This window comes from Ciona robusta, chromosome 10 (assembly GCF_009617815.1).
Source record: "Ciona robusta chromosome 10, ASM961781v2".
In the NCBI taxonomy this organism is placed as follows: domain Eukaryota; kingdom Metazoa; phylum Chordata; class Ascidiacea; order Phlebobranchia; family Cionidae; genus Ciona; species Ciona robusta.
The window spans coordinates 5,960,641-5,988,080 of NC_143244.1; the positions used below are offsets into that span (position 1 = coordinate 5,960,641).

The 27,440-nt window shown below is 38.6% G+C and overlaps 3 protein-coding genes across 7 annotated transcripts; all 3 read left to right on the forward strand.

Moving 5' to 3' along the window:
* Positions 1-373: 373 nt before the first annotated feature.
* On the forward strand, positions 374-2,455 carry LOC149729980 (uncharacterized). The gene is made up of 2 exons (XM_089886599.1): positions 374-1,912; positions 2,144-2,455. Exons 1-2 carry the CDS (start codon positions 496-498, stop codon positions 2,323-2,325), a joined length of 1,599 nt encoding a protein of 532 aa, XP_089742725.1. The 5' UTR covers positions 374-495; the 3' UTR covers positions 2,326-2,455.
* A 764-nt stretch (positions 2,456-3,219) lies between these two features.
* LOC149729981 (RNA-binding protein Musashi homolog 2-like) lies at positions 3,220-18,331 on the forward strand. Of its 5 annotated transcripts, none has more exons than XM_089886604.1 (13): positions 3,221-3,375; positions 3,802-3,842; positions 4,411-4,492; positions 5,033-5,144; positions 5,987-6,028; positions 10,701-10,793; positions 12,026-12,074; positions 14,912-14,994; positions 15,356-15,458; positions 15,768-15,866; positions 16,825-17,073; positions 17,415-17,635; positions 17,878-18,331. In XM_089886604.1, exons 1-13 carry the CDS (start codon positions 3,314-3,316, stop codon positions 17,911-17,913), a joined length of 1,272 nt encoding a protein of 423 aa, XP_089742730.1. In that variant the 5' UTR covers positions 3,221-3,313; the 3' UTR covers positions 17,914-18,331. The 5 variants fall into 5 exon arrangements, with proteins under 5 accessions (XP_089742734.1, XP_089742730.1, XP_089742731.1 ...); XM_089886605.1 differs by having other exon boundaries at positions 5,060-5,144; XM_089886608.1 differs by lacking the exon at positions 16,825-17,073 and having other exon boundaries at positions 3,220-3,375.
* Positions 18,332-22,103: 3,772 nt separating this feature from the next.
* LOC149729982 (beta-1,4-galactosyltransferase 3-like) lies at positions 22,104-26,646 on the forward strand. Its single transcript, XM_089886610.1, has 6 exons — positions 22,104-22,585; positions 22,982-23,138; positions 23,884-24,104; positions 24,447-24,586; positions 25,054-25,142; positions 26,250-26,646. The coding sequence occupies exons 1-6, from the start codon at positions 22,231-22,233 to the stop codon at positions 26,440-26,442; spliced, it is 1,155 nt and encodes a 384-aa protein (XP_089742736.1). The 5' UTR covers positions 22,104-22,230; the 3' UTR covers positions 26,443-26,646.
* Positions 26,647-27,440: the final 794 nt, after the last annotated feature.

Genomic DNA, 27,440 nt, shown 5'->3' on the forward strand with positions numbered 1-27,440 from the left:
TCGCTCAATTTATGATTTTTTTGATATCATAACATAAATTTTATTCATATCTTTGAATACAGAAAAGAAGAGGGATTATTTAAAACAGCACAGAGAAAAGAATTAGCAGCAAAACAACTGCAGTCGTTAAAAACACGCTAGAGGGAAAACTACATAAAATTTGTCAAGATGAGATGATTACGAAGTAGAAGTTATATATAGAAAATTTCAATTGTATTATATTTCATATTCCTATATGATTGCACTGTTCGTCAGAATTTTGTACCAAAATAACCTGCGTATACTATGCTTTTCCTAGTATTTCAATCGCATATAGTGAGATTTCTGAACATAACTACCGCATTGGTGGCATATGTAATAGCGTAGTGAAATCTTTTGTTTACAGCGACAGACTTATAAAAGTAATATTTTAACTTTTTTAAAACTGAACGCGAATGCTGACACATTTTATTTTGCCAAAATTGAGCAACGTTTGGTGTAAGCACAGAAAACGTAATGTCCGATGCCAGAACCAGAGGTTCGATTCGAAGCATTTTTAAATGGTGGAAGAAGAAACACAAAGTAGGGACGCCAATGAAAGGTTGTGAGAACGTCGCCCATACTATTGAGGAACCGACTGGAAATATTGTGGATTATTTTCCTGTAATACATAACCCTGATAAAAGTTTTGAAAATTCGGAGCGAAATGACGTCACAAACGAGATTATTAGGCAGTATACAAACCACTGTGACGTATTGGGTGATGACGCAAAAAGTCCAGAAAATGCCCCACCGCGAAAAGAAGGTTTAAAACGAAGCGAACGATTTTCCGATTACTCGACCTTGCAATTGGGGTCTCGTTACATGAAAAAAGCGGACAGGGCGTCTTCTTGTACAGATTTAAACTCGGGCGACCCAAAGAGTCGTAAGTATTTCTCTCTCAAGAGGTTTACGTCGCCATTTGGAAGTTTGTCTCGCTTAGGGAAGCAGGAAAGAGCATCCAAAGAGAGTATTGTGACGTCACAGGAGCAAATCCAGCGTCGTCGGCGGAAGTGGTGGAAAAAACGAGGACACAAGTCTCATAAACTTGGTTCGTCGTTACCCAACTTATACGGCAGTCCGTTATCAGTAGTTCGTAGTACCGAGGCCCTGACGCATTGGAAAGTAGATAAAGATATGCCCAGCAAAGGCGGCAGGGTGGACAGTAAAGGTAAAACGCAGGCTTTGAAAGTTGGTATGGATTGTACTTGTTCTGGGCAATACAAAGATATTGTTTTGTCAAACCAAGGTGAAGATATTATACCTTCAATGGTATTTGCCGGTTGTTCTGTCTCTTGTAATTCATACGACGCGTCCTGTTATGAGGTAACTGAGACAGAGTCGGGTTTCTCAGCACCTGCCACTGATGATCAAGTTACAAGGTTTGATTCATACCAGTCGCAAGATGGCGTCGGAGAGCTAAGATGCGCACTTGTGTCTGATAACGCAATATTATACTCCATCGATGCTGCCTCTTACATCCATCATAAGTATGGGGAATCAAGCACAAACTCACGACAACCGAACTTGGTTGAGGTAGATTGCTCGAGCGCTGAAAGCTCTGTGACGTCACAGATGGAATCCGTAAAGGACAACGGTTATTGTGGTAACTTTGACAAAGCAGACAACCCTCAAGACATTGTACCTTCGCGTGATCCACAGATTCTACCTCTACGTAACAATTACACGTTGTCAAATCTTTCCGACACTGACGTCAGCATTCTGACGTCACTGAACGGTTCAACAGGAAGTGACGTCAGCACAAAGTCGTGCAACGATATCGAACCTGGTCACGTGTCCATCACAAACGAGCCTACGTCATTCTCGAGCGATCTAACTCACGTGACGTCACGAGCCTCCACTTCGAGTACGTCATCATCTGATTCAGATTCAGGTAGTGTTTTATATGTGACCGAGTGACTTGTGTAAACAAAGAAATGTAACTTATTTATCCTCGCGTGGCATGCAGAAGACGACAATCGTTGTAACACAGGTGTTCTGTTTTAGTGCCTGCTTACTAGTTACCATGTGTGTAACTTTTCTGGGAAATAATTCAATTTTTGTCGCTATATCTAAAAAATGTGTATTCAGTTACATGCTATAAATGGCCTTTTATTTTCTATAGTGTTCAATTCTCCCGCGTCAGCAAGACGGGTGGTAGTGGATGCACCTGAACACGACAAGCGGAATTTGGAAAAGCAAATCTCATTTGGTGACTTGGAAAACGATTTTAACTTATTTGTAGCAAAGATAAACAACAGAAGTAAAAGACAAAACGCGACAAATTGTTCCTTCCAAGCAGTTTAGTTACAACACCATTTCTTTAATATTACATAGTTTCGTTACTAATAATGCCAAGATAATCCCCTGGTCTTTATTTCTTTAATTATTTTGATGGAGTTTTGACGGTCCATAAACTGCTCACGTGCTTTCAAATCATATTTTAATCTGGATTAAGAACCTATATCCCGATTCCTAACCACAGTGTTCCCGAATGGTTTTATGTTCAGAAACAAGTCTGTAATAAATGTTGCTGTGTTGCTGCGCGGGCAGCACTTGTTATTTTTCGGAGTCTTCACTCTGTACGACAGAGGTACTTCTGTACATAGGTATCATTGTGAGGAGCATAGGGCAGCGAATGTGATAGCTGAACTGCATTAATATATACAGCATTAGTGTGCTATAAAAGGCAGCAATCATGATAGGCAGAATTTCAATTTAGAACAATTGTGTTGGTGCCTATTAGCGACACATGCTTTTTTTACTTTTACCGGGGAGGTTTTTATAACAAGCCTAATGAGCATGTGTACTACGCTCAGTAGCAAAGCGAGTACCCAGTGACTTTCGGACGGAAAACAGATTGTTTTAGCAGCGTATGTTGAAAACACTTTAGGTATATGCTCTCATACAAGTTTTAGGCACGTGAAGGGTCTATCCAACTACTCGAGATAAGTACAGCTATATAATATCGACGACGTATTGACAACAGACAACGTAATATTTGCCAGCAGTACTCTATCCATATTTTGACGCGAAGCAAAGCAAGTTTTCGTCGCGCTACAGTGCGTTTATAGTTCAATCTATTGTCCTTATTGTAACGGAACAAAGAAATATTATAATTAAGCCAAGACTGTTCGATAATTAGAAATCTTATCCTAATGATTCGAGTACAATATTAAAATTAAGTGTCCGATAGAACCAGTTTTATCGTGTTTTTGCTTGCGTCTCAGCTATTGCAAGTAGTTTATAGTCACTTAGTAGCTTAGTTCAAGTCAATTACTGTGGTTTAGTTAGTATGACAGATATTCCCGAAAGCCCAATGCTGGCAACAGTTGGACCGGACACAGCGGACCCAAGGTAAAAAAGCAGGAACTATATGTTTGATATCACAGACTTGCCATTGTACTCGTATTGTATGCCAAGTGTACAAATGGTGCTGTCAAAAACGCAAAGGCGAACAGTGTGCTGTTACCACCGGTAACACACCGAGCTAAACAAACTGTTGGGTGCTTGTAACAACACACATTTAAGTTCGTTCTGTAGAATGTATTTAGTAGACCCTACAGTGGTACACGTTAACTTTAGCATTGTATTTATACCCTAGGCCTAAGCTACTTTAGACTGACCAACATGCCAACACGCCTTCTGTTTCTGAACAATATTTCACAATTTGTCCACCCCCAAACTAACCATTTTTGATAACTGAAATTATATAGTCAACAATATTAACAATATTTCTATAGGGTGGTATTGATTTTAACGATTTTGGTAAATCTATTGCAGAAAGGTCTTCGTTGGCGGTCTTAGCTGGCAAACCAGCTCAGGTAAGTGTTATAAACCTCTAGCATGAAATAATAGCTCTAAAAGAAGTGTTTTGGCGGTATATGGGTTGTTAATACACCCTTAACTTTGAATGGCCGAAATCTGCAGAATGTAACTCGCAAAACCACATGCTGTCTGTATCTGACGTTGTTCAGCGACCGGAATTCATATTATCGGCAAGAGACACATACTGAGCCGTGTGTTTATACCAGGGTATTTCGTGATGTATTTCTGTCACAATGTTCAACGATAGGCAGAAAAAATTTAAGAAATAATTATGTATGGGTCAATTTAGGGCAATTTTCGCGTTTCGCCACTTGCAAAACAGGCTTTATATAGGCGCAGGTTTTAATGTATATGGAAATTGCTACAATCATTTGTAAAGTAGCAGTCGACTTAGAGCGTATTTATGGAACAGATATCTTCGCATCTTAAATATATACCAACAGGTTGTTATTTAAACTATATAGCTGTTCGACCAATTTTAAACACTTGTATAAGCAGAAACCTTAAAACAGTAGGGTGTTAGCAAAAATTAAGAGAATATTTACACCTGAATATTAATTACAGAAGGCTTGAAGGAATATTTTAGTCGGTTTGGGGAAGTATCTGACGCCATGGTTATGAGAGACCCTATTACTAAACGTTCCAGGTGAGCTTATATATTATGACTATATAAAAATAATATAACGTGTTTATATGACGTCTATGTTTAATGCATATGCTATATATGAATTTAAATATTGTGTGCTGCCTTTTAATGTGAGAATATTTTATACAGTTGGTCGGGTAAGGTGGTATATGCTTTTGTAATATCTTATTGTCCAATTTGGTAGTAAGTAACATTTAAAGAATTATATAACTACAGCCTTACGTCTCTAAAACAGCGCTGTTTAAAACACGACTAAAAACATTAGATAATATGTGTGCCAAAGACATATTCCATCTTACCCAGATAGACAGTGTTATTTTTATCCGTTAGGTGGCAACATAGCGCTTATAAAAAACAGAACCGACGCCAGCTTGGCTTAAAACTCTAAAAAACTCACACAACCACTAATATTCTGCTAAATATGACAAAAAAAATCACCAATAATTTGATGTGATTTCCACCATGTGATTTCTCATGTCGGAAGTTAGTTTCTGATTAGCTATTATGACGTCACTGAACATGCATCGATAATCGCTGTAGGCGTGTTGTGTACTCCCCATATAACAGGGGCTTTGGATTTGTATCTTATGCCGAACCGAAAGACGTCGATAAGATGTTGGAACAAGGACAGCATGTTCTAGATCAAAAGCCCGTGAGTTTATTTGTATATAATAAGTGGGGTAAGATGGATCATGGTTTCATTCTCTTTTAAATATGTTGGGGTAAGATAGTCTTTTTTATTTTCTTTTATATTAGGTTGGGGTAATATGGTCCATGTTTTCATTCACTTTTATGTTTAGCTGGGGTAAGATGATTCATGTTTTCTTTCTCTTTTACATAAGTAGGTTAGGGTAAGATGGTCTTTTGTATTTTCTTTTATATTAGGTTGGGGTAAGATAGTTCATGTTTTCTTTCTCTTTTACATATGGTTGGGATAAGATAACATATATTTTTATTCTCTGTTATCGGCTCGTTTAGTAGTAAACACCACAATAGTATATACCTGTCTTTGCTCAGACATTATCAAAATTTAACACCAATATTCACTGTTGCATTATAACATGGATATCCTATTAATTTGGTAGATGGGTAACGGCTCAATTTAAGTAAAATCTCAGCTCCCTTTTATCCGCATGGAATCCTATCAAATATATAGGATGATTCATTTAATCACCTCATGCCTAACAATGCCAAATTATATTGTACATGCTGTTTTACTGGTGTGTAATTAATGTGTTGGCCATTTATCGATTCGTACTCTACACCAAAATGACCATTGTGTGGTCCAATTGTGTAGATATAACAAGGACACAATCGATCAATTGAAACGTACCTTATTTGTCGACTAACAAAACGAATTCGTTATACATACACTTTTACACACTATAATATTGGTCGTTTAAAAATATTTTCTACCAACTTACAAAATGATTTACGTCATACATTTAGTTATTTACTTTTTACAGTATTGTTAACTAAAAATGTTTTTAATAGATTGACCCGAAAATTGCTGTGCCACGGAAAGACCAGACTCGGGCAAGTATTTTTGTTTATTTCATTAAAATAACTTGGTAAATCCGTTTGCGTTCTTTTGTAAAAAAAAACACGTTATTCTATTCTAAGTGGGGTTTAACTGGGATTTAGGCTAGATTTTGCCCATTACCGCAACACCCATAAAAGCGTGAACTAAGAACGCATTTCTGTTAAGTGTTCTATACAAATACCTCTCGTGGTTGTGCTGGTCTATGATATATCCGGGTCGCACGGAGTTTAGGTGTATATACAGCACACGAGCAAATGAGGCGATATTCCAAAACGAATTGAAACTGCCACGTTGGCTTTCCGGATTTTAAGCTTTTTCTTTGTTTGGTAAACACTGCCACGCGTACGCTACGTTTACGCTGTTCACGGTTCGTCAGCGCTGCGACAGGTACACAGATTAACACGATTTCATTGACAACTCTTTAGGTATTTCGGGAATATATTGTGGCGAAGGTTAACGTTATTGGACGCACGTTTATAATTTTTTTCTTTGTGTGTAAATTTATATATATGACGTAACTTGCCTAAATAAAATCGGTCACGTGTGTGATTGTTATTCGTCATATTTCTCGTGAATTTTCTATTTTCCCAATATATGCTTCGTTGGTTCGTGAAATCTTGGTTATACAGTTCGGCTTCTATTTGAGGATATTTGGACGTCTTTGTGGCAGTATGTAGGCAAACCCGCGAACTTTCTCCCTATTTGCTCCTTTCACTGCGTTTGTTCTACCTGAGTTCTTTTATGACGAAACAAAGGGCCGGAAGCCCCCAATTGTTACGCACACCCCATGACAAGTAAAGACGTTGAAACACGTGGTGGGTGTGACGAGGGTTCTAGTTAGTTTGCGTAAAGATATTTTTACTTTAGCAGTTCATATAATAATGTGGGGTAAGATGGGACACCTTTAGCACATTATATCGTATATCCGCATCGTGTTTTAAACAATTAACAAAGGTCTATGGGAGTTCCACTCAGTTTGCGTGGAGCTATTTTTACTTTAGCGTAGCAGTTTGGAATATGATGAATAATTAGAAGCCCCACGCGTGCAGACCTCACTCACTTTTAATAGAAATCCGGGAGTACCTGACCTGCTGACGACAGAGCTACTCAAAAGCAAGCTTGATATACAAGGTCATGAATAAATGAAATGGTCGGTTGTCCGGTACAAGATTTAGCATTATTAGTTGGGGACGAAGCCGCTTTACGACAGCAATGCTCGATTACCTTTGTAATTATTCAGACGGACCGTCGGTGGCTGTTTCCTAATCGTTTCGAATGCTCTGTACGTTTGGTGTTGTATTGGTTCTGTTTATTCAGCGTAGTATGATGTTAAGAAGGGAAGTTGTTGCATTTTGAAAAGATACTTAATGAACTTTTTGTTCCATAGAATTGTTTTAGGCTCAGTTTTGTTGTGTGTTTTTAGGTTCCTGCGTTCACATGGTCAGTATACGACGGCAGCATTTTTTCCGTATCTAATCATGTCACGTTGCAAGTTATAACATAGCGTTTTGCCCTGCGTTGAAAGGCGAAGTTAGAAGGAGGTAGAAGTGTGTGCTGGACAAACATGAGATGTATGTTCGACGCCCATGTGTACATTATTACTTAAACTATAGCTCGCGAACAGTTTAGAAGCATACAGCTATAAGAGAGGTCTCGGCCGTTCAAGTGAGTGCGTAAATAAGAACTGAATGGGCCTAGCTGCTTAGAAAAAGAGAGTCATTGTGTATAATAAAAACCAGCAGCTCTTGCCTTTGAAGCGGCGCTGTATAAGATTCCGACTGATTACCGGCGCAATTGTCGTTCGTAGGCGTGTCTCCAACGACCGTTGGTGTGGGCCCTTCTTTCTGTGCTCTTTTTCTGTTTGCGGAGCTCGTATTGGGAACAGTTATTAGTAGGCTCTCGACTCGTCGAAGGGTGCTTGCGGAGCGCCGAATAAATTGGAAGCTGTGTAGTGTGAGCGAATAAGCTGATTAAATAAACGCAGTGACGAAACGCTTTCGCTGCGAATTCGTACAGGCATTATGTTTAGGGTATTTTTAGAAAACAGTTTTCGAGCAACAGCAAAAAATAAGATAAAACAGCCACAAAAATACCTTCGAGCGAAATGCAGATATGAATAGAGATATGATTTTGCGCCTCATGGCTAAACGAAGCGGTCATATAGCAAGTTGGTGCTATAAAATATAACTTGTCTATGCTATATGCGCATGAATCATACCTGTGGTTTTAAGCTCTTGTGTTATATGCAAGCTATGGTCGTAAGTTTACGGTTGAATTGAAAATACGCAGATGCACCTGGATGACGCCTGTATAACTGGATTCTGTGGTTCTCGGCTACGTTTTACGCTTCTTACGCACTAGTAACGTCACGCACGTTTGAGCTTTTTCGTACCACGCGTGGTAAGTCGATGACCTGGCACCCCTATGATTATCAGGTAACAAGCTAGCTTGTGACGAAGCGCAGAGAGCTATTATTACGGACAGATCAGTTGAGAGGAAATGATTAAGTATAACGATTTGAAATTAAACATAGTTTTCTGCACTGTCAATGAGCCGCGCTATTTTGAGTGCCAAAAATAGGTTGTTTCACTCATGACCTTCAATACTGAGCAACTTCAGGTGTGGGGTGGGGAGTGCTGTAAGCACGCGTGAACGTGGGGGCGAGATAGGGTGAGGGGGGCCAGGGGTCTTCACGCCTCAATAGGTATGTATGAATACATGGGGCTGGTCCCTGACCCCTAGCACTTCCGTTCAATTAGATAATTTAAAGAATCTAAGCGTGTTGTAACTTATCACAATACTCAATTGTACGATGGTGTTTTTCAATACTGTTTCAAAATCCAAATTCCGAATAATTCTAACTGGTAATGAAAAGTTAACGCTATACAAGGTGTTTATATTTCTCTTGCCCGGTTGACGATTTTCGCAAATTTTCTGCCGTATTCGCGCGGCGGCACGCCAGCCATCGATTGTGTGCTGAATGCTTTTTATCAAGCATGTCAGTGGCGTCACAATTGTCCCGGCTACGCTTCAGTGCCGGCATAAAGCAGGCTTATAACAGGCACAAATCATACACTAGGCTTCAGGGGAGACAGGGCTATATGAAGCCGTCAAAGACAGTTATGAAATAGTTCCTAACGTGGCAGATAAGTTAACGCCCCGTGTTACAGTTTACACGAAGTATTTTGGGATTTTCCAAGCGTTATTCGTTAAAGAAAACATTAAGATGTTTTTCTAACCTATAATCTTTTCCAGGAAAACTCTTTAATTTCGTAGCTTTCAGTTCACGTAGATTAGAACGGTGTATACGTGTAATTGGCTGTAGCATATAACTCTAGGCATTCCATTAGATTTCACAAGTCAACAACCAAAAAGGTAAGGGAAATTTTGCCAGCACAGCCGTTGCGGCCAATCTATAAATACCGTCGCCGTTTTTTTGAAACTGATCCGCTAGTTTCGCCTATGGCACCTAAACTTATGATGTACCTTTATTCCGGTTTCAAATTTTGATGCCCAAACCCTATTTTTATTGCGTTTAAATTGACTTTTATGCCCTCTGGATTTAGATTTCGGCGTAGCTTTGAAATTTAAGTTGTACTTGTGTTTTACTCGTTAGATCTCGAGCTGTTTATAATTTCACACGTAAAAGAGAATTCAACCTTTCGTTAAAAAGCGCAAGTTAAAAGTGGAACATAATCTCACATCTCAAGTGTTCGTGCCTTTACATTGTAGTAAACAATTGCTTTGTCGCTTTTCTTTTGTCCCGTGTATCGAATTCTAGAACACGGAAAATCTTGAAAGGACGGTTTCGTGCTCGAATATACCTCACATGTTTTAAAACTAACCGTAGGTTAAGCCAGTTCAAATTTACCCTCCAGCTAACATTTTGTAAACTGGCCTAATGGATTTTTTCATCGATACGTTGTTTATTGCCTAATTACATGCGTTCTAAATCCGATTGTTAATTATTCCCAAGGACGTGACGTCACATGGTGATTATGCGCTGTACAATCAATGCTTGTTTCGTCATAGAAAAACCCTCATATAGTATAGAATACACATATGGTAGTGCATATACATGCGAATGTATCTAAACCGTCGTTCTTACCGACACGTTGGTGTATTTTTAATAACTTGGAAATTCGTTGTTAAGCAAACATATTTTAAAACGAGTTGACGAGTTGTGATTGTCTTATCGCTAGATTACAGAACACTCGCATCGCATGTACGGCTGCAATGCGTATATGCATGCAAATGTACGAACATTTCTTTTTGTAACTTTCTTGCCAAAATGGTCGGATATTGTTTTTAGAAACCTACAGACCGTCTTTCCAACTCGCATATACAGAAACGCCCAAAGTTAAACTATAACAGTTAAAATCAAATCGCAGAATTATAAATCACACGGTGCTTATAGTTCAAAATTAAACTGTTTTCAACACAATACGAGCATTATCATTTTAAGTACCCATGGCCTACTCAATACATTGAGTATAGGCCATGATGTACTCTATTTTATCTGAGTTTTTAATTTTTTATGCATAGATGGTGACAAGGCATATAGAATATCATACACATAGAAAATATGCACATCTTGTAGCTTTACTTAAAGTACCCTATTTATTTGCGGATCCAAGTTTTTAAAATTGAGTTTGTTTTACATAGATGGTGACAAGGACGAAAAAAATATTTGTTGGTGGATTGTCCGCCAACACAGTGGTTGATGATCTCAAAAATTACTTCGGAACATACGGCAAGGTAATGGGCACGAAGTGTTGAACTATTGTACTGTGGGGTAAGATGGGACACCCTTGGCACCCAAATCCCACATTCCCTGATCGTGTTTTGAAAACTAGAAACGCTATTTTAAAGACGCGGGGTTGTAAATATTGTTGTTGGACTAGAAAAGATAGATAAATATGTCCCATCTTACCCCACCTAACTATATAAAACATTTACCTGAAAAAGTGCATTTATAGCAGTTACTGTATATATGCGTGTCTAGTAGTGCATTTATAAAACAGGGAAACATCTCCTGTCTTTAAGGTTAAAATATTGGCGTGAAATGTAATATAAGTCGGCTTTGATGCAGTCGTATGTAGCGGAGACGAATGTCGCCTACATGCGAGTAAAACACCAGGTGTATTTCGTAATGATACCACACGCTAACTTTAATTCAAGTAATAACGACTTGAGAGAGCGCAGTGTGAACCCAACAACACTTTTGGCTTGCCTTACAATATATTATAAAGAGGAAATGAAATTGAAATAATACACAATATAGTTTTCAATCAGTTTTAAAATATTTTATATCCAAACCGAAAAGGAGTCTCCACCCTTAAGATTTTATTATACGTTGAATCAATTTTTATGACACGATCGTCGTATAAATGCATTACGCCCATAAACTACACTTGTAGGTGTTTAAACAGCGACCATATAGTTTTAATTTCCGTCTAAAGGGACATTTCCACCATATGAGTTAACATTGTACATGTATAACGAGTGTAAGAGTATTGAATTGGCAACCGCGACGAAATTCCAAATCCATCTTTGAATAATTGATTGAGTTTTTTGTCCAATGTCCTCGAACAATTCCAATAGACCCTCAACCCTATTATGACGTCACATACCGCTTGTTTGTTGCACTTTGCCGATTTCTCTCAAGAACCCGCGCTACGTCACAGCGGCCTATAATTACGCAATAATGAGCTTAGTTATTACAGAGGTGGTTTCCTTCAAGCTACCAACGCGCTCTCACGATACTGGTTATTGTTACATTCATTATTGCGTCACAGCACGTCACACTGGGTTAAGTTCATTCTTCGAAATACACGCTTCCGAAATCTTATCATCGTTACTATTTTACATTTTCCGCCTCCTGCCGCAGGCGTAACGACGGCGCCCTGACGTCATGTTGTTTTGCCACGTGACTGACACGCATGAGTGACGCACGTGCACCAGGATTTAATTTCTTGATTTTTGTGCAGGTTGAAGATGCAATGCTAATGTTCGACAAACAGACGAACCGCCACAGAGGTAAGCAGTTCATATAATGACATCACATAAATATGACGTCACAAAACTGTGACGTCACCACTTTTAACACAAATTATTTTATTATTTCAACTTTAAAAGAAAAAATCCGAAATTTACTAATTTTTCAGTGACGTCACTATGGTGCTTATTATGACGTAAGTTTCGTGGTAGCTTGTGTGCCGAAGCAGAACATGTAATAGACAACCCACGTAGATTAGTTTTGTTATTTTACCATAGACCACCTATGTTTCCCATACTAAGCAGTAACGTGGACCGTAATTCTGTCAGCTTTTTGTAAAATACAGCAGTGGTTCTTAACCTTTTTAAACACCAGAATCTTTGTACCTCTATGTACTTACTGTCCAATGTTTAAAGTCATTGAAAAAACAATATTTTTACAGAAAAAATGCATTTTATTATAAAAACGTATAGTTTTTTTTGGGAAAATGCTCGGATAGAGGTCCGAATTTGGGAGTTCGGCCGAACCCAGGTTAAGAACCACCGTTCTAATACTAGCATAAACTAAACCGAGTCTTAGATTTTGTGCTGTAACTAAACTTGTAAGAAAAAGGAGGTTTTGCTTCCTTTGCAGCGTTTTCGATCCAATTTGTTGTGGGTTAATTTGAGTAGTTTTAGCTCACTATGACGTAGTTATGACGTATCTGTGACGTAGAAGGATGTATAGCACAATGCACGGTGTGAGACGTGGTAGAGTCTAGAGTGATTATAGAATATAGTTTCGGTAAAAAAAACAGTCGCGATTTTCAAACGCTACCCCAAAAACAATTTCAACGCTCCTATGACGCGTTTATTTAGTGACGTCACGACCGTAGCTTCATACTGTATATCGTTGCCAATTCAGGCGATTATTTCGTTACGATTGTATGAAATTGTAAAAGAACAAACGACATTGTGGGCAAATGTCACGTAATAAGTAGTTAAAATAACAGCCATTGTTACGATTACAGCCGTTAAACTCATTGTTCAAGTTATCCCAATGTTTTTGCTGCGCTATTAGCAACCGTCGCGGTAGCAGGGTGGTTATGAATACATTCTTATCCCGTTACTAACAGTTTAAACGGTCGCTCTTACCGGCACGTTGGTGTATTTAATAAATTTGAGATCCGTTGTAAAGCAAACATGTTTCGAAAAGGTGGCGTCCGAATGCCCGGATTGTGACGTCACAATACGTACGGACCCGGATCCATCGAAACAGTATTAAGCACTTCTGTGATTTAGGTCCGCTTTACCGGAGTGCTAACTCTATACGAGAGGCTAGTACCATTGACACACTATTACGAGTGTCCTTATGTACAGCTGTGACCCTTTATACAAGTGGGCAGAGCTGCGAGCTACGTCATCGGTCATAGAAATCGTATAAAAAAATGTATGAAAGAAATATTTTTAAAAATTGAAATTAACTATGGGTAAAATATTGGCACGTTTTGCGGGTATACAAATCGATTTTTAACGATATATCGGGCGGGTTTTATAAGCCGTTTGATTTGCGTTACCATCAGTGTTGCACACAACGAAATTATGTTCCGCGGTCAACACTGTGGTCTGGTAATTAACGGTTCGCGCCGAGCACTTCGAAAGCACTTATTACGAAACAGAGCAACTCGTAACTGTAGAGTGACGAATAATGGTACAATTAAAGTTTTATTAATTAACACTCGACGGGCGTAACGGAAATGGTTAAATTAAAAGTCACGGCTGCGTACAATTGAAGCCGTATTAAGCATTGCTTCAACGACCGTATTTTAGCTTTGAATTTCGCACTGCTGCTATTTCCCTAGCAGGATCTGAATACATTTATTTAATTAATTACCGCGCACGTGGGTGGCGTTAAAGCCGCAATACAAGCAATACAACTGGTTAAAATATGAAAGCTTAAAGGGTCATCCAACAAAATGCCCAATTGTGACCTAAAGGTATCACCGAAGTTTTCAAAAAATCGAAACAAGATTGTTGGTACTTCCATACCCCATTTGAGCATCTCTATCCATATACATTTTTTTTGTTGGTATGTCCCTTTAAGATTCGCTGCAAGGAAATTTTTTCTAAAGGGAGCCAAGTATTGGGCGTTGTGGCGACGGTTTACTCAGGCCCGAGGTTTTTCTGTGCGTAAGTCCAAACCTGCCCAAGCCAACAATACCCCGTGTTTTTCCAAGGCGTTTGTGATTTCTATTCATTCGTTTCGAATCAATCAAATATTTCGAGCCCGCCGCTCCCATGGCAGTGTTCTCACGAAACGAATGAGAAACTTTCGTGACGTTTTGTATTTTATCGTAGATTTTTTTAGGCCGAGTAATAAAATATTTACGTTTGCACACGGTAAAGAAAAATTGGTTGTAAAACAAATTGTGTTCAAATTATTTTTTAATTAATTGGCAAATAATTTTGTTCGATTGGCGACAAGGTGTTACGGTAATTATGACGTAACAAACGTCATAAATTTATAGCGCGGTTCGGCAGTGTTTTCGAGACAGTTGACAGCGATTAATAAATTGACTTGCTTCGTCATTTGCTTTGTGACGTCACAAGCAGCTTTCTTGACAATCGAATACGCGAAATCCCGCACTATACATTTACTCAGTGTTGACCGAACGTAAATTTAAGACAATTATTTCCGCTCGCGATCGGCGCGACTTTTTTACTGGGCAACACTGTAAGCTTGGTGAACAGTACAAACATTGCAGTGTGACGTGTGTAAGTTGGAACTACGGCGCCGTATTTGCTCTGTAGTTGCCACGGATCTAACGGAGTGCTTTGTTAGTACAGTCGCCGGCTTAAATGCAAACTGCTGAAGTTTTAAAAGATAATTTTTCTATCAGGGTTTGGCTTCGTAACTTTTGACAACGAAGAGCCGGTCGAAAAAGTTTGCGAAATTCACTTCCACGAAATCAACAACAAAATGGTAAAAATAAATACCATATCTATTTTCTTTTACAAACCAATATCACTTTTTACAAACAGTAAGAGTGACCATATTTTCATTCTCATTTATCGTCCCGTTTTGTAGTAAACAATAAATATTTATAGAATTATATACCCGAATCCCCACGATCCTAAAAATGTTAATTATTAAAAAAACTGTATTAGGAACCATAGGAAAATATGCAAATAAACTTCCTAAATAGTACACCCATACACGTGTTGTTGTTATTTATTAAAAACACGATTTGTAATTGTGATATTAATGTTATCCATCTTTTCCTAGCTACTATATTACCATAATTACCCAAAATTCTCATCAATTTCCCATTTTTCCTTAATAGGTCGAGTGCAAAAAAGCACAACCTAAAGAAGTAATGTTGCCAACTTTGGCGAGAGGAACAGCAAGGAGGACTTATGTTGACCCATCATCGGCGTATGTGTTAGGTGAGTCAGTTAAACTACGATAACAAGTCGACTTCCAGATTGGCAACAATACATAAGACAAAAAAATATCTTTCAAACAATAATCACCCACAAAGTTACATAAACGTGGTAACCCGTAAGCGGGCTCGAGTTGTATAAAACAGAACACCCGTGTTATTACAACTATCGTTGCCCCACCACGCGAAAGTAAAAGGGTTTTATTCATTCATATAAGGTATCAAATGCGTGGTAATTTTTAGGGCGTTTGAACTCTTTTGGGGGTATACATTTTCGGACGCACTAAATTCTCATTACCCCATATTTTGACAGCGGCAGGCATTCCAGGTTTGGCATACGGACGACCAGCAGCGGCAGCAGCCACAGCGTATGCTTACCCATCTGCATATGCGGCTTATCCAGGAGCTCTGAGTAAGTTTATGTGTAATATGCTTGCAATGCTGTAGTTGCTTGCACGGTGGTGGCGGTGTAGGGAATGTACGTGGTCTAATTTTAGACCACAGAGTTGAAATTTACAATTTATACTGCTAGATAGATGCGTAGCAGTGAATCGGGTTAATGAAATAATTTGTAACAACGGTCTGCGTTCGTATTCATTAGCCGGCGACGAGTATTATACGTCATAATGCGTTTACGAACATGTCTATGACGTACAATTAAGAGATTAACCTCAATCTCATGCTTGCTCATCTAATGCATTAAGTTTACGCAAAGCGAAACATAATGAGCGCTGTTTAATTTCTAATGCGCGGCTTAGGCGTAGATTGGGTTAATACGTAAGGGCGACGTAACCAATTTCCCAATGGCGCCATTTTTAACGATGTGGCCTTCCCATAGTACTGTGCGGTATCCGGTCCCGGCTGGAGGGCTACAGGCACGTTACAATAGCTTTAAGTGTTTCAAGGGCTTTGTTGTGTAACAAAGGACGTTTGAAGCTGTTTAAAATGGTAGCGGGCGCAAAAGTATCGTTGCTATTGTAACGTCACGGTTGGGTTTGTTTTAATAACCGAACATATACTCCCGAGGTTTATAAACATACAAGGTAGCTATGTAACCCCACCTACTGGTCTAATAATTGTTTAAACTTTCCGCACGTGGGCGCGCTACATCAAAACGGTTTTGGATAACAAATTATTGCAATTTTTTAAAGAATAAAAAACTTGAAAAAAATTATAAATGTTTTTAAATAAGACTTGTTATCGCCAGTTACGTAGCAATATAAGCGTATACGTCTTAAAAGTTAGCAACTACTGATAGCTTGAAAATTTACTTAGCGCAATGAACCGAAAATTCTCACACCTAACCCTTATAGAAAAGCATGGGTATTTGGTAAAACCTTTTTCTTCCAAACTCACACGAACCCGTTTAGGTTTCGTGGACCCAGCGGCGACCGCTACGGGCACTGGGGCTTTTTACCACCCCAGTTTTGCCCTAGCCCCATCCCCTGCTCCTGCCCAAGCGCTCTATACCCCCGATGCTACAACAGCGATGGCAGGGCTTGCCAGAGTCGGTGTGGCGCCAGTTCCGGGGCGTCTGGAGGCCCTGGCCACCCCTACAGCAGGCAACTTAACACAGCCGGCCTCAGTAGCTGATATAAAACGAGACTTTGTTGCATCAGGTTTCTGCTTACTTATATCTTCTTATTTAGAGGTGGCATTCGCTTAGTGATCTAACCTAGATTCACTTTAACCCATGCAAATAATAGGCTTTTTAGTTTAATGTGTTACACACTAATGCTATTGTAGTCAACTTTTGGCTGATTTTCTTATTGTTTTGAGCATACGGTTAGTTCTTTGTTCACCACCAAATAGGAGAAGAAAAGAAAATAACATGAACCATATACCCTTTACATACTATAAACAATTCTGTATATATTTATTGTTTACTACCCAAATGGACTACACAATAGAATTATACAATTTCGCCTCAATCTATTATAACTCTATATCTTTCCTACAGTACTAAGTAGCTACGCCCATGGAGCTGCAGCTCCTGCCTTTGCCAGCTACCATCCTTCGCCCTCTCCTGGTGCTAGGGCGTTCGCTAACGGAACAACAGCAGGCGAAATATTAACCTCCGCTGACCCAGCGCTAGCTCAACACTACATCGGGCAGAACGCATCTCCTCAGCCGGGTTTGACCGCCACGATTCCCGGGGGACTGGCCGGTCATTTCGCCTCGGTAATTACGACGATTTGTACATTTGATATTGCGGATGAAAATGTTTTTTTTTCGACTACTGTATTCGTACACCTTTTAAATATTCTGTGTGTTCTATACATATATGAAGTACCAGAGCTCGGCAAATACGACCTAAGATTGAGGTCAGAGTTGGTCTATTACCCCGAACATATCTGTAAACAAAGCTTGCTGAAAACACTTATACTAAACCTTCATATTTTAATTTTAACATTTTTTTACAGCAAGGACCACTGATAGCTGGCCTCACGTACCCTTAATCACGTGTTCGTCTGAAAGCTGATTGGATGTGGGTCTGTTACGTCATAGTTCGGTGGTTTTCAAAGCACAAATTGGTTGCTTTTATATCCTGATTGTAAATATTGTTTTTCTTATACCTAAGACGTATAACACGCCTGTATTCATGTGTTTGCCACCAGCGCTCGGTTCACAAGGACCCGTTTAAAGCGCGCGGCAGCTTCACGGTGCCATGTTCGAACCAGTGTGAAAATTATTGCATCGCTCGTTCAAGTTTTAAGTTTTCTGCGTTTTTTCCGTTTTTTTCTATCTTTTTTTCAGCGAAATTTCCCGAAGTTGCACGCGTATCTCTCTCAACTCTATCCTCCAATCGCAGCCGCTGGTTTGGCTCGCCACTGTGACGTCACAAATGCAATAATAAACGAATAGAAACTTCACAAACGTAGAAATAGCTGGTAGAAATAACAGTGTACACATGTGACGTCAGTAGATAGGAACAAATCCTTTGCGATAATCTTTTGCGCCACCCAGCGTACGAATAACGTAGTATATGATTTCTATGGTAAACAGGGGTGGGTGGCGGGTGAATTTGTAATAATTACACACGACTTTTTTTTTTCTTATCCTTCCTCGAGCCTGACGTTCAAATGCATACGTGGCGATGCTAATTCTCCTGCGTAGGTGTGACGTAGTCCTAGCGGTGACGTCATGATGACGTAGAACGAACCCTGGCATCTTACCGTTAATAGTGTGGAATAGTTCACTGCCTGATAAGAATCAAAACAAAATTTTATTTCCCTTCGACCGCAGGTGCCTTTATTATCGTCATTGTGATGATCGGAATCCGAAATAGTCCGATCCTTTCCGAAATATATGACGTCGCGTCCGGCTTGTGTAACCCCCGCGTACTAACCAGTAGCGAACGTAGACGCCTAACATTTTTGCTTCTCTATTGGATTTTACCGAATCCAAATAGTCGGATCGTATTTTTGCACGGCTCTGTACATTGTATGCTCGTACTTTAAAAGCAAAACCAAACCTTTGGCATTGTAATAGTGGTGTGGCTAATCAAAGCATCACTGTGTTAACCATTTCTTCACATACAGCCTATTATCGATACTTTTGTTCGGTGTAACCCGCACAAAACACTCGTATTCTCACAACCACGGTCTATATGCTCTACCCAACGTACTATACGTACCCCTTGTACATACAACCGATTATATATAACTCGTTTTCTGATTTTACCTTTTCTCCGCTTACCTGGTCAAATTAAACAATCCTTACTCGCTATTAGATACCCGTCTCGTGACGTCACGTTCGCGTGACGTTATGCTGACGTGACGTCACACGGGTCGTTTGTTAGATTTCTCTAGAACGGTAGAGTAGCACTCAGACAGTGCAATTGGTTTGTTATTTTGGGCGGTGTGTATCCGACGACGTTTTTTTTATTTTCTCGCATTCGGTTGTTCCCTGTTGTATATATGAGTTTTTCAAGTTCTGTTGGTTTAAAAATAAACCAAATACCCGGTATGACGTAGTGTTGCTGTCTCTTTTTTGTCGGAGTCGTGAAATGTCAGTTGGCCCACGAACCGGCATTTAGAAAAAGATATCAAGGACTTACTTATACTGCTTTACAAAACCTCACGCGGTTCGAAATCTAGGAGTGTCACAGAGTGTGACATGTGCCGTGTAATATACATTACATTATTGATGTGTACAGGACGTGTCACATTTACTGCGGATTGCACCAACAGACGGTATATACAAGAATTCGAGATAATTTGCGCCGTGGGCAGCAGACTCGACATATGCGGTGATGTTTTACGTGACAAGATTATTTATTTTGGCATAAAAAACGAACCACCGCGGCTTGTCTAGTACTTATTTCTGCCGGCTTTAGCATATAGGCGGTAGAGTGTTTTCAACTGAAATCGATTCAACTTTTACGCAGGACAAGAATTATATAACAAAGTCGGGGAAGATGGGCTATCACATAAATCCTATAGTACATAAATCCTATATCTTTAAATCGTTTAAGTCGCGGAGCTATGGTTTAATAATTGTTTAGGTAATTTTGTTTACTAGCAAATATGACGAGTATCCCGTCTTACCCCACCTTACTATATGTCGGGAGTAATAGTAATTTAGGATAAGTGTAAAATAGTATCTTATATGCCAACCGCTATTTATGTTTACTGGTATATGCCCGGAGGTTATCTTCAACTTCAAGTGCCGATACGCCACAGACGTTTAGCAGGTTTGCCGCAGATGGGTGGGAATAGGAAATCTCAGATAGATTAAAACTATAAAGAAAAGCTCAAATTACAAGTATAAAGAAAAAGAGTTATAATACACAAAAGCAAGAATCTTTGCAATAGCAATATAGTCTCTTACTAAATTTATTTTTTACGCACACATTGTGAAAATTCATCAAAAACACCCAGCTACTAGTTAGTTAGTTAGAAACGTTTTCTTGCGAGTGGGTTCAAGAAGTAACAGAAAGGTGCAAGAAATAAGTGCTGCCATTTTCCCACATGTTGGTTCAAGGCGCAGATAAAGGTGGCTTTATATTAACTAGTATTCAACGGCGTGTTTGCTTAAGATAATGTGTATGCATATTACTCTTTATAGGTCTTTATAGAGGATGTCATTGTTGACTTATAGCGAGTTATTCTTGGTAGGGTAATAGCAGAGGGTTATTATAGGTACTTATAGTATGGTAAAAGATAGGACACCTTTTCATTTTATTTTCTAATCTTATTTAGTAGTTAACAAAGAAGATTTAAAGAGTTACAATCTCCACGACTCCCATATGCCGTTGTTATTTGTTTAAACACGATTAGGATATTTGGATTTTATAAGCTGAAGGTGTCCCGTCTTCCCCCATATACATGGTTGTAATCGCTGTAGATAAATAGTAAAGAGCCACTTGTTGCCAAAATAAATAACCCGGAAGGTCTAGTCTAAATAGTTAGAACGCTAAATCGTATAATATAAGCTACCTGGTAACTCGTAAGCTTTCACAAAGTGTTTGAAATAAAACAGTGGTGGTATGACGGCTATGCTTATCAGGCCACCCGAGGATAAAATTACATTCATTCATTTATCCTACGGGGAAGTAGAAGCATAGACCAATACCACACACTGTTTTATGGTCTGGGTAGGAGTAAAGAATTTTCTGTTGTTTTGAGGTGTTGAGGTGTTGTTTTAACTCAAGTATAAAATATCGAATTCTCCCCGGTGCGCTTTTTGGAGTGCAGTTAATTAAGCCTGTCGCTATAAAGTTAAGTATGCGACGCTTCTGCTACAGCTTAGTAGTTTAGAAACTGCCGATATAGAACTCGTTTATTTCGTTGGTGATGCAGACATAGCGATAGGTGATACTTTATCTCGCGTGGCCTGAAAAGGAAAGTCGTTAAACACTTGTGTTCTGTTTTATACACCTAGTCCAGCATACGAGTTACCAAGTATATGTCACTTTGTGGGTGATTATTTTGAGGGGATTTTTTCATTTTTTAATGTTTGGCTGATAATTGGACATCCCATTAGTGACCACTGTGTTGAAGCAATTACTTTATAAATGTCTTGCCCTAAGACGCATACGCCCAGCACAAGTTATATGAAGTTATCTATGCGAAGTTACATTGGCGCTAGGTAATAAATAATGTTACAGTAAAAGGATTTTGTATGTGAATTTAATTAGTACAACTACTATTTCCTAACCGAAAGGAATTAAATGTTTACGAAAGCTTGTATTGAATTTGGCAAAAGTGTGGTGCTTTATGTTCTTATTTATAGTTATATTAGGGTGGAGAAAAATGGGACACAGTTTCTTTTTTATTTATCGCCCATTTGGTAGTAAACAAAGAGCATTCAAAAAATTACAAAACCGTATCTTCACGACTACCATGGACCGTTGTTAATTGTTTAAAACACTATAAAGATACTTGGTTTCTGTGTGCTACAGGTGTCCCATCTTTCCCCACCCTACTATATGAGTATGCACTTGTATTGCGTATAAACATACATACCGGTCTATATGTGGAGCATTGTACCGTCATCTTGAAATAACTGTTTTTAAAAACCTAGCTGATACCTAACACTAGATCTACAATTACTCAGGCCAACCTAAACATAAAGCGAAATGTTGTGTTCTATTATTTTTCTTTGTCATATACTAAGATTCTAATTAAATGCGGCTCTTTTACCAAGCAACACAATTATTAATCTATCTGTGTACAGAGACATGTCACTTTATGATTGATAGTTTGCACAGTAAACACAAAGTACATCGGATTCTAATCTGAGATACTGTAGTAGGTAAAAACGTAGTGGCTATGATGTCCAGAATCAGGGTTGCCCATATTTCACTTTCCTTAACGATTCTCCTTGGCGGTTTCGTTGTAGTTCGCGAGTTTTCATCATTAAAAGATGTTCGATGTGGGCGAGAATATGCAAGTCATGAAAATAAACGAGAATCTACTAAAGCCCAGCAGGCAGAACGAAAAGTGTTGCAGCATGAGTTTGGAATAACTGAAAACACAACTAAAACTACCAGCACGACAACAACGACAACAACAACAACAACAACAACAACAACAGCAACAAGTACAGTCTTGCCAGGGTCAAAAGATACATTATGTCCTAAAGTTTCCCCATTACTAACTGGACCTACACATATCACCTTTGAGGGTGAGTGTTAAATACGTTGCTATATAGTTATAAGCGAAAATATGCTGCTATAAAATATAAACAACCCTATTCGCATTGCCAGCTATTAACATATTACTGTTTCATTATTTCTGACATATAACAATTAGTGCCGTTCTAATTTCAAATCGACAACCTTTTTTATTGTAAACCAAACTTGTTATAAATTGAACTTGTTATTGTATAGTGTAAAGCAAACTGTGTCCGCACCCACTATTTTGTATTGAACGCCAACATAAGCAGCTATAAGTGTGTTATATAAAAACAGTATCCCTGAATAGAGTTGGATATTTTTTATGTTATACAAGCGCTAATATAATTAGCAACGACGGGAGACTAAAATCCGGGTGGTAGTCAATTTAATGTTTATGTTTATAGGCCCTGATGATTTAAACTGGCCGCCTACGTTAGAAGAAATAGCGCAACAAAACCAGGGACTGCAGCCAGGAGGTATTTATCCTGGACCAACGGATTGCAAACCAAGATCAAAAGTTGCAATTATTATTCCATACCGAGACAGAGAAGAACACTTGAGGTATATATACAATCTTTGAGTTGTGCAAAAACATTACTGTTTTGGTATGTGTGCTGAACTATATAGTAGAATGGGGGAAGATGGGTCACCTTTTCATTCTATATTCTCGTCCGATTAGGAAGTAAACAAAAAACATTCAGGGAATTAAAAAACGTTATCTTCACGACTCCCTTAAACCGTTGTTAATTGTTTGAAACACGATTTGTATACTTGGATATTATGCGCTTATAAAGATGTCCCATCTTCCCCCATCCTACTATATGAGAAACTATATTCTGTTATTTCTGCAACCAGGCATAATGTAGATAATGTTTCAAAAGGCTCAGCTGGTATATAACAACATGTATGTATAATATCACGCATTTGGAACCGCATGCTAGAATTCAGCTGTGAACCGCAAGCTTCTATGCTGTATTACTAACGTGTGTTATCAGCCGTAACAAAAGATTGTGTCGTATATATAAGACGTATATATTTGTTTAAGGCGTTGATGATTCCATATAGTGGGGAAAGGTAGCAGACGTTTTAAAATATAATATCCAAATATCGGGTTCGTATTTTAAACAAATAACAACGGTCTATGCCTATGGCATGACGTGGATATATGGTTTTAGACTTTTTTGAATAACTTCTGTTGACTGTATCAATAGAACGAGAAAATAGAATAAAGAGTGTCCAAACATCTTCCCCCACCCTGCTATAGCCTATACGTATAAAGAACTTTCAAACTTATAACCCCTTTCAGGTATAATCTACACTATCTGCACGGAATTTTGCAACGCCAGCAACTTCAATATATTGTCGTTGTTGTAGAACAGGACAACGACTATACGTTTAACAAGGGCTTACTTATGAACCTTGGTTTTCAATATGTTATGAACTCAACCAACTTCACGGCGGACTGCTTTTTCTTTCATGACGTTGACACTTTGAGTGAGAATGACCGAACCTTGTATCTTTGCAAAGGTAAACTTGGATTCATTTTTTTGGTGATAGGTGTACTCTGGTACTCCATGTATACGATGATAAACTTGTGTTATTAGTACGACTACTACGTATATGCAAAATTAAGTCCGGTATCCCATGTTTTTGAGTTAGTATATTAAGGTATAGTATCTTCAGTGACAAAAACATCTGCACAACTGGCAACAAAACACGGGATGTAGAATATACAGTCGTTTATTGCGTGCAAGAAAATTGTTTGTCTTTAAGCCCACTGGCATTGTATATATATATATATAAACGAAAAAACTAGTATATATATATCAATTTTTGTAATAAAAGTTTAACCGCATCCTTTACTCACAGGTGATAGTGAAGTCGTACATTTATCAGCACGTTTGGATAAGTACAACTACCGCTTGTGTTGTGGAGTGACAGTCGGTGGTGTGCTGGGTTTGAAACCGCAACAATTTATCAAAATCAACGGTTATTCTAACAAATATTGTGTAAGTAGTTTAAGACATCACTTTCTTTCAATTATATCTTATTTTGTTTTATTTAAATACAAATCAATGTGAGTCAATTTATGTTGTTGTATAGGTCCTGTAGCCATGTTTATATTTAGATATTTCAGTCAAGTAGTGTTTAACCATAATATGTTTTACCGTCGTTTTACCGATAAATCTATTTGTTGTTTTAATTAATCTGGACTTCGAGGAGATAAATACCATACACCGGAGGTCACATATACTATATAGGGTATAAGATGAATACCAAATCCCACATTTCCTGATCGTATTTAAACAATTTATACCGCCCGTTTAGAGTCTTAAAGGTACCCCTATATATTTCTTTAAATATTCTTTGTTTACTGCTAAATTTGTCAAAAACAAAATTAAATTTAATTGATCCCACCATTTTATACTATTAATTAACATATGTGCAAAAATAATATTCTATGGGAATGTTACAGGGTTGGGGTGGCGAAGATGACGACATAAACGCCAGGATACGACATGTTGGAGGGTTCTCAATTTTTCGGCCGAATAAGAAATACAACAAGTAAGCGCAACGCTCGTTTACTGTTGTTAACTGATATGTAACTTGCTCTATTTCCCACCGTCGTTATAACAGGAATGTTCTGTTCTATACACCTCGTGCCAGCTTATACCGCACCGTGGCACGCAGTGGTTTGCGCGACTGTCCCTACACCAGATATTACAGATTCGAAGCTCGTCGCTATTACCATTATGGGCGTGCGTTTTCTATAGCAAGACACTTGAAAATTGCTTTAACCCAGTGGTCCCTTACTGTTTGTCTAAATTGCGAGCCCTGCAAAAAAATATAAGTCCTGAAAACCAATCATCCGCACAGGTACACATATGATAATTAACGGGTAAATGGGCACGAGATGTACGAACAGAACAACTGTGTAGTAGCGACTACCGTTGCTCGACACACGAGGATAAATAAGTTACGATCATTCTTTCGATCACTAGCAGCGCTGTTGAGTTTAGTTTGTGTCAAATTCAAGTCGATCTTTTATATTACCCAATTTTAACAAAAAATGGCCCTTTACCTAAAAATGATTTTGTTGCAAAACTGATGTTATACTGAGTTTAATAGACACGCTTTTATTTGACACACCACGGCCCACCCGGCGCCGTGACATAGTGGTTAGCGCGCTTGCCCGTAACCAATTAGTAATGGGTTCAAGGCTCGACGCTGCTACCATTGTGGGTGTATGTGTCCTTGGGCAAGACACTTAACGACAATTGCTCCAACCCAGTGGTCACTAACGGGTTGTCCAAATTATCAGCCATACATAAAAAAAATGAAAAAAACAAAAAAAATAATCACCCACAAAGTAACATACATGGTAACTCGTAAGCTGGCACGAGGTGTTAAACCCGTGTGATAACGATTGTCGTTTTCCGGCCACGCGAGGATAGTAAGTTACATTCATATACTAGAGATATCTCTAGTAGGCCGTGGACACACTTATTGGTTTCTACCCGCAGCGTGTTTTTCAACGACTGCTGCCGTTTTGCTGCTATTTCCCTTCTCTTCGTTGTTTTAATTTTAATTGTTATTTGCTTCTGTGTTTTAAGAGATAAATAAACTGTATGCTATGTTATGTACACCTAAACGCATATCAATGTGTTACAGTTTCAAGATGATCAGTCACCAGCACGACCAAGGAAACCCAGTGAATGGGAAACGTCTTCAACTTTTGAAAGCATGGGGAGAAAGGCAGCCGAAAGACGGTGTTAACTCTTTAGAAAAAGAAGATATTAAAATTGTAAAACAAGTGACGCATACACGTTTATACGTCAGATCACGTGACTGTGCTGCCACGTAACGAAAGGCTTTTGAAGTTCAATACACTTTCACATTTTTTTACTATACCTATACTAGGATTAATTATTTTGATAAGCTTCCTATAGAAAATGCATAACTTTGTTCGTATTCACGCGCTTTTTATCGTTAGCTGCTATATATACAATTCATTATTTCGGTTTACAATTTTCTTTAGATGTGCTTGTAGTACAATTCTGGACAAATAGGATTTTTGTTGCTTAATGACAGCTTAAGATTCCCATAAAGAATAAGATAATAAAGTAGTTGCGTGGGGCCAGTACAATTTTGAGACACCCTTGTGGGTATTCAGCTGATAATAAAATATGGCTTTTTAGGTTCTGAGTAAGTTTATCAGTATCATTTGTTGATAGAGTGTTCTGATGGACGAATGACTCACGTAAATCGGAGGGTGCATGCGAGAAAATCAAGGGTCCGAGTCTAGACATAGCAGGTCTACGCAGTATTGCCAAATTTAAAATACCAGGCACTGAAAATTGTAGTGGGAATTTTTCAATGTGCATCACTGGACAAGTTATCCTCTGTTGGATTAAACGAAAACGCTTGCTGTAATTGAAAGGAGAAATGAGCCAAGGATCAGATGGTGTAGCAGCTTATTCAGTAGACCGAGGCCAAAACTCCACCGAGATTTATTAGATTTTGGAACCATACCAAAAAATATCGGTTATATTTTACGGGCAGCGATAAAACGCTGATGGTGGTAATTGGAAAGGAGTTGAACGCTTTGAAATATGAAGTCCTGCAGCTTGAATCATAAACCCCTGTTATATTTATTGGCTGCGGTTATAGCTACAGCGTTCTTATCGCTAAATACTAGTTTTGTAACTTCACTCATAGACATTAATTACTCGAGCAATGGAAAACACAAGATAATATTATCTTTTATCAGCACTAAACATGCTATGTGGGCAGGCTTCCATAAGCAATAACATATGGTGCAATTCTAGAGAATGATGTTAGGTTTATGATTACATTGGTGGG

Bases quoted from the DNA above. Each gene is read 5' to 3' on its own strand.
- LOC149729981 (XM_089886604.1), top strand. From the start codon at position 3,314: ATGACAGATATTCCCGAAAGCCCAATGCTGGCAACAGTTGGACCGGAC. The intron at 14,995-15,355 runs GTAAAAATAAAT...TTTCCTTAATAG, and splicing joins ACGAAATCAACAACAAAATG to GTCGAGTGCAAAAAAGCACA. The intron at 15,459-15,767 runs GTGAGTCAGTTA...ATATTTTGACAG, and splicing joins ATCATCGGCGTATGTGTTAG to CGGCAGGCATTCCAGGTTTG.
- LOC149729980 (XM_089886599.1), top strand. From the start codon at position 496: ATGTCCGATGCCAGAACCAGAGGTTCGATTCGAAGCATTTTTAAATGG. The intron at 1,913-2,143 runs GTAGTGTTTTAT...TATTTTCTATAG, and splicing joins ATCATCTGATTCAGATTCAG to TGTTCAATTCTCCCGCGTCA.
- LOC149729982 (XM_089886610.1), top strand. From the start codon at position 22,231: ATGATGTCCAGAATCAGGGTTGCCCATATTTCACTTTCCTTAACGATT. The intron at 24,105-24,446 runs GTAAACTTGGAT...CTTTACTCACAG, and splicing joins AACCTTGTATCTTTGCAAAG to GTGATAGTGAAGTCGTACAT. The intron at 25,143-26,249 runs GTAAGCGCAACG...AATGTGTTACAG, and splicing joins CCGAATAAGAAATACAACAA to TTTCAAGATGATCAGTCACC.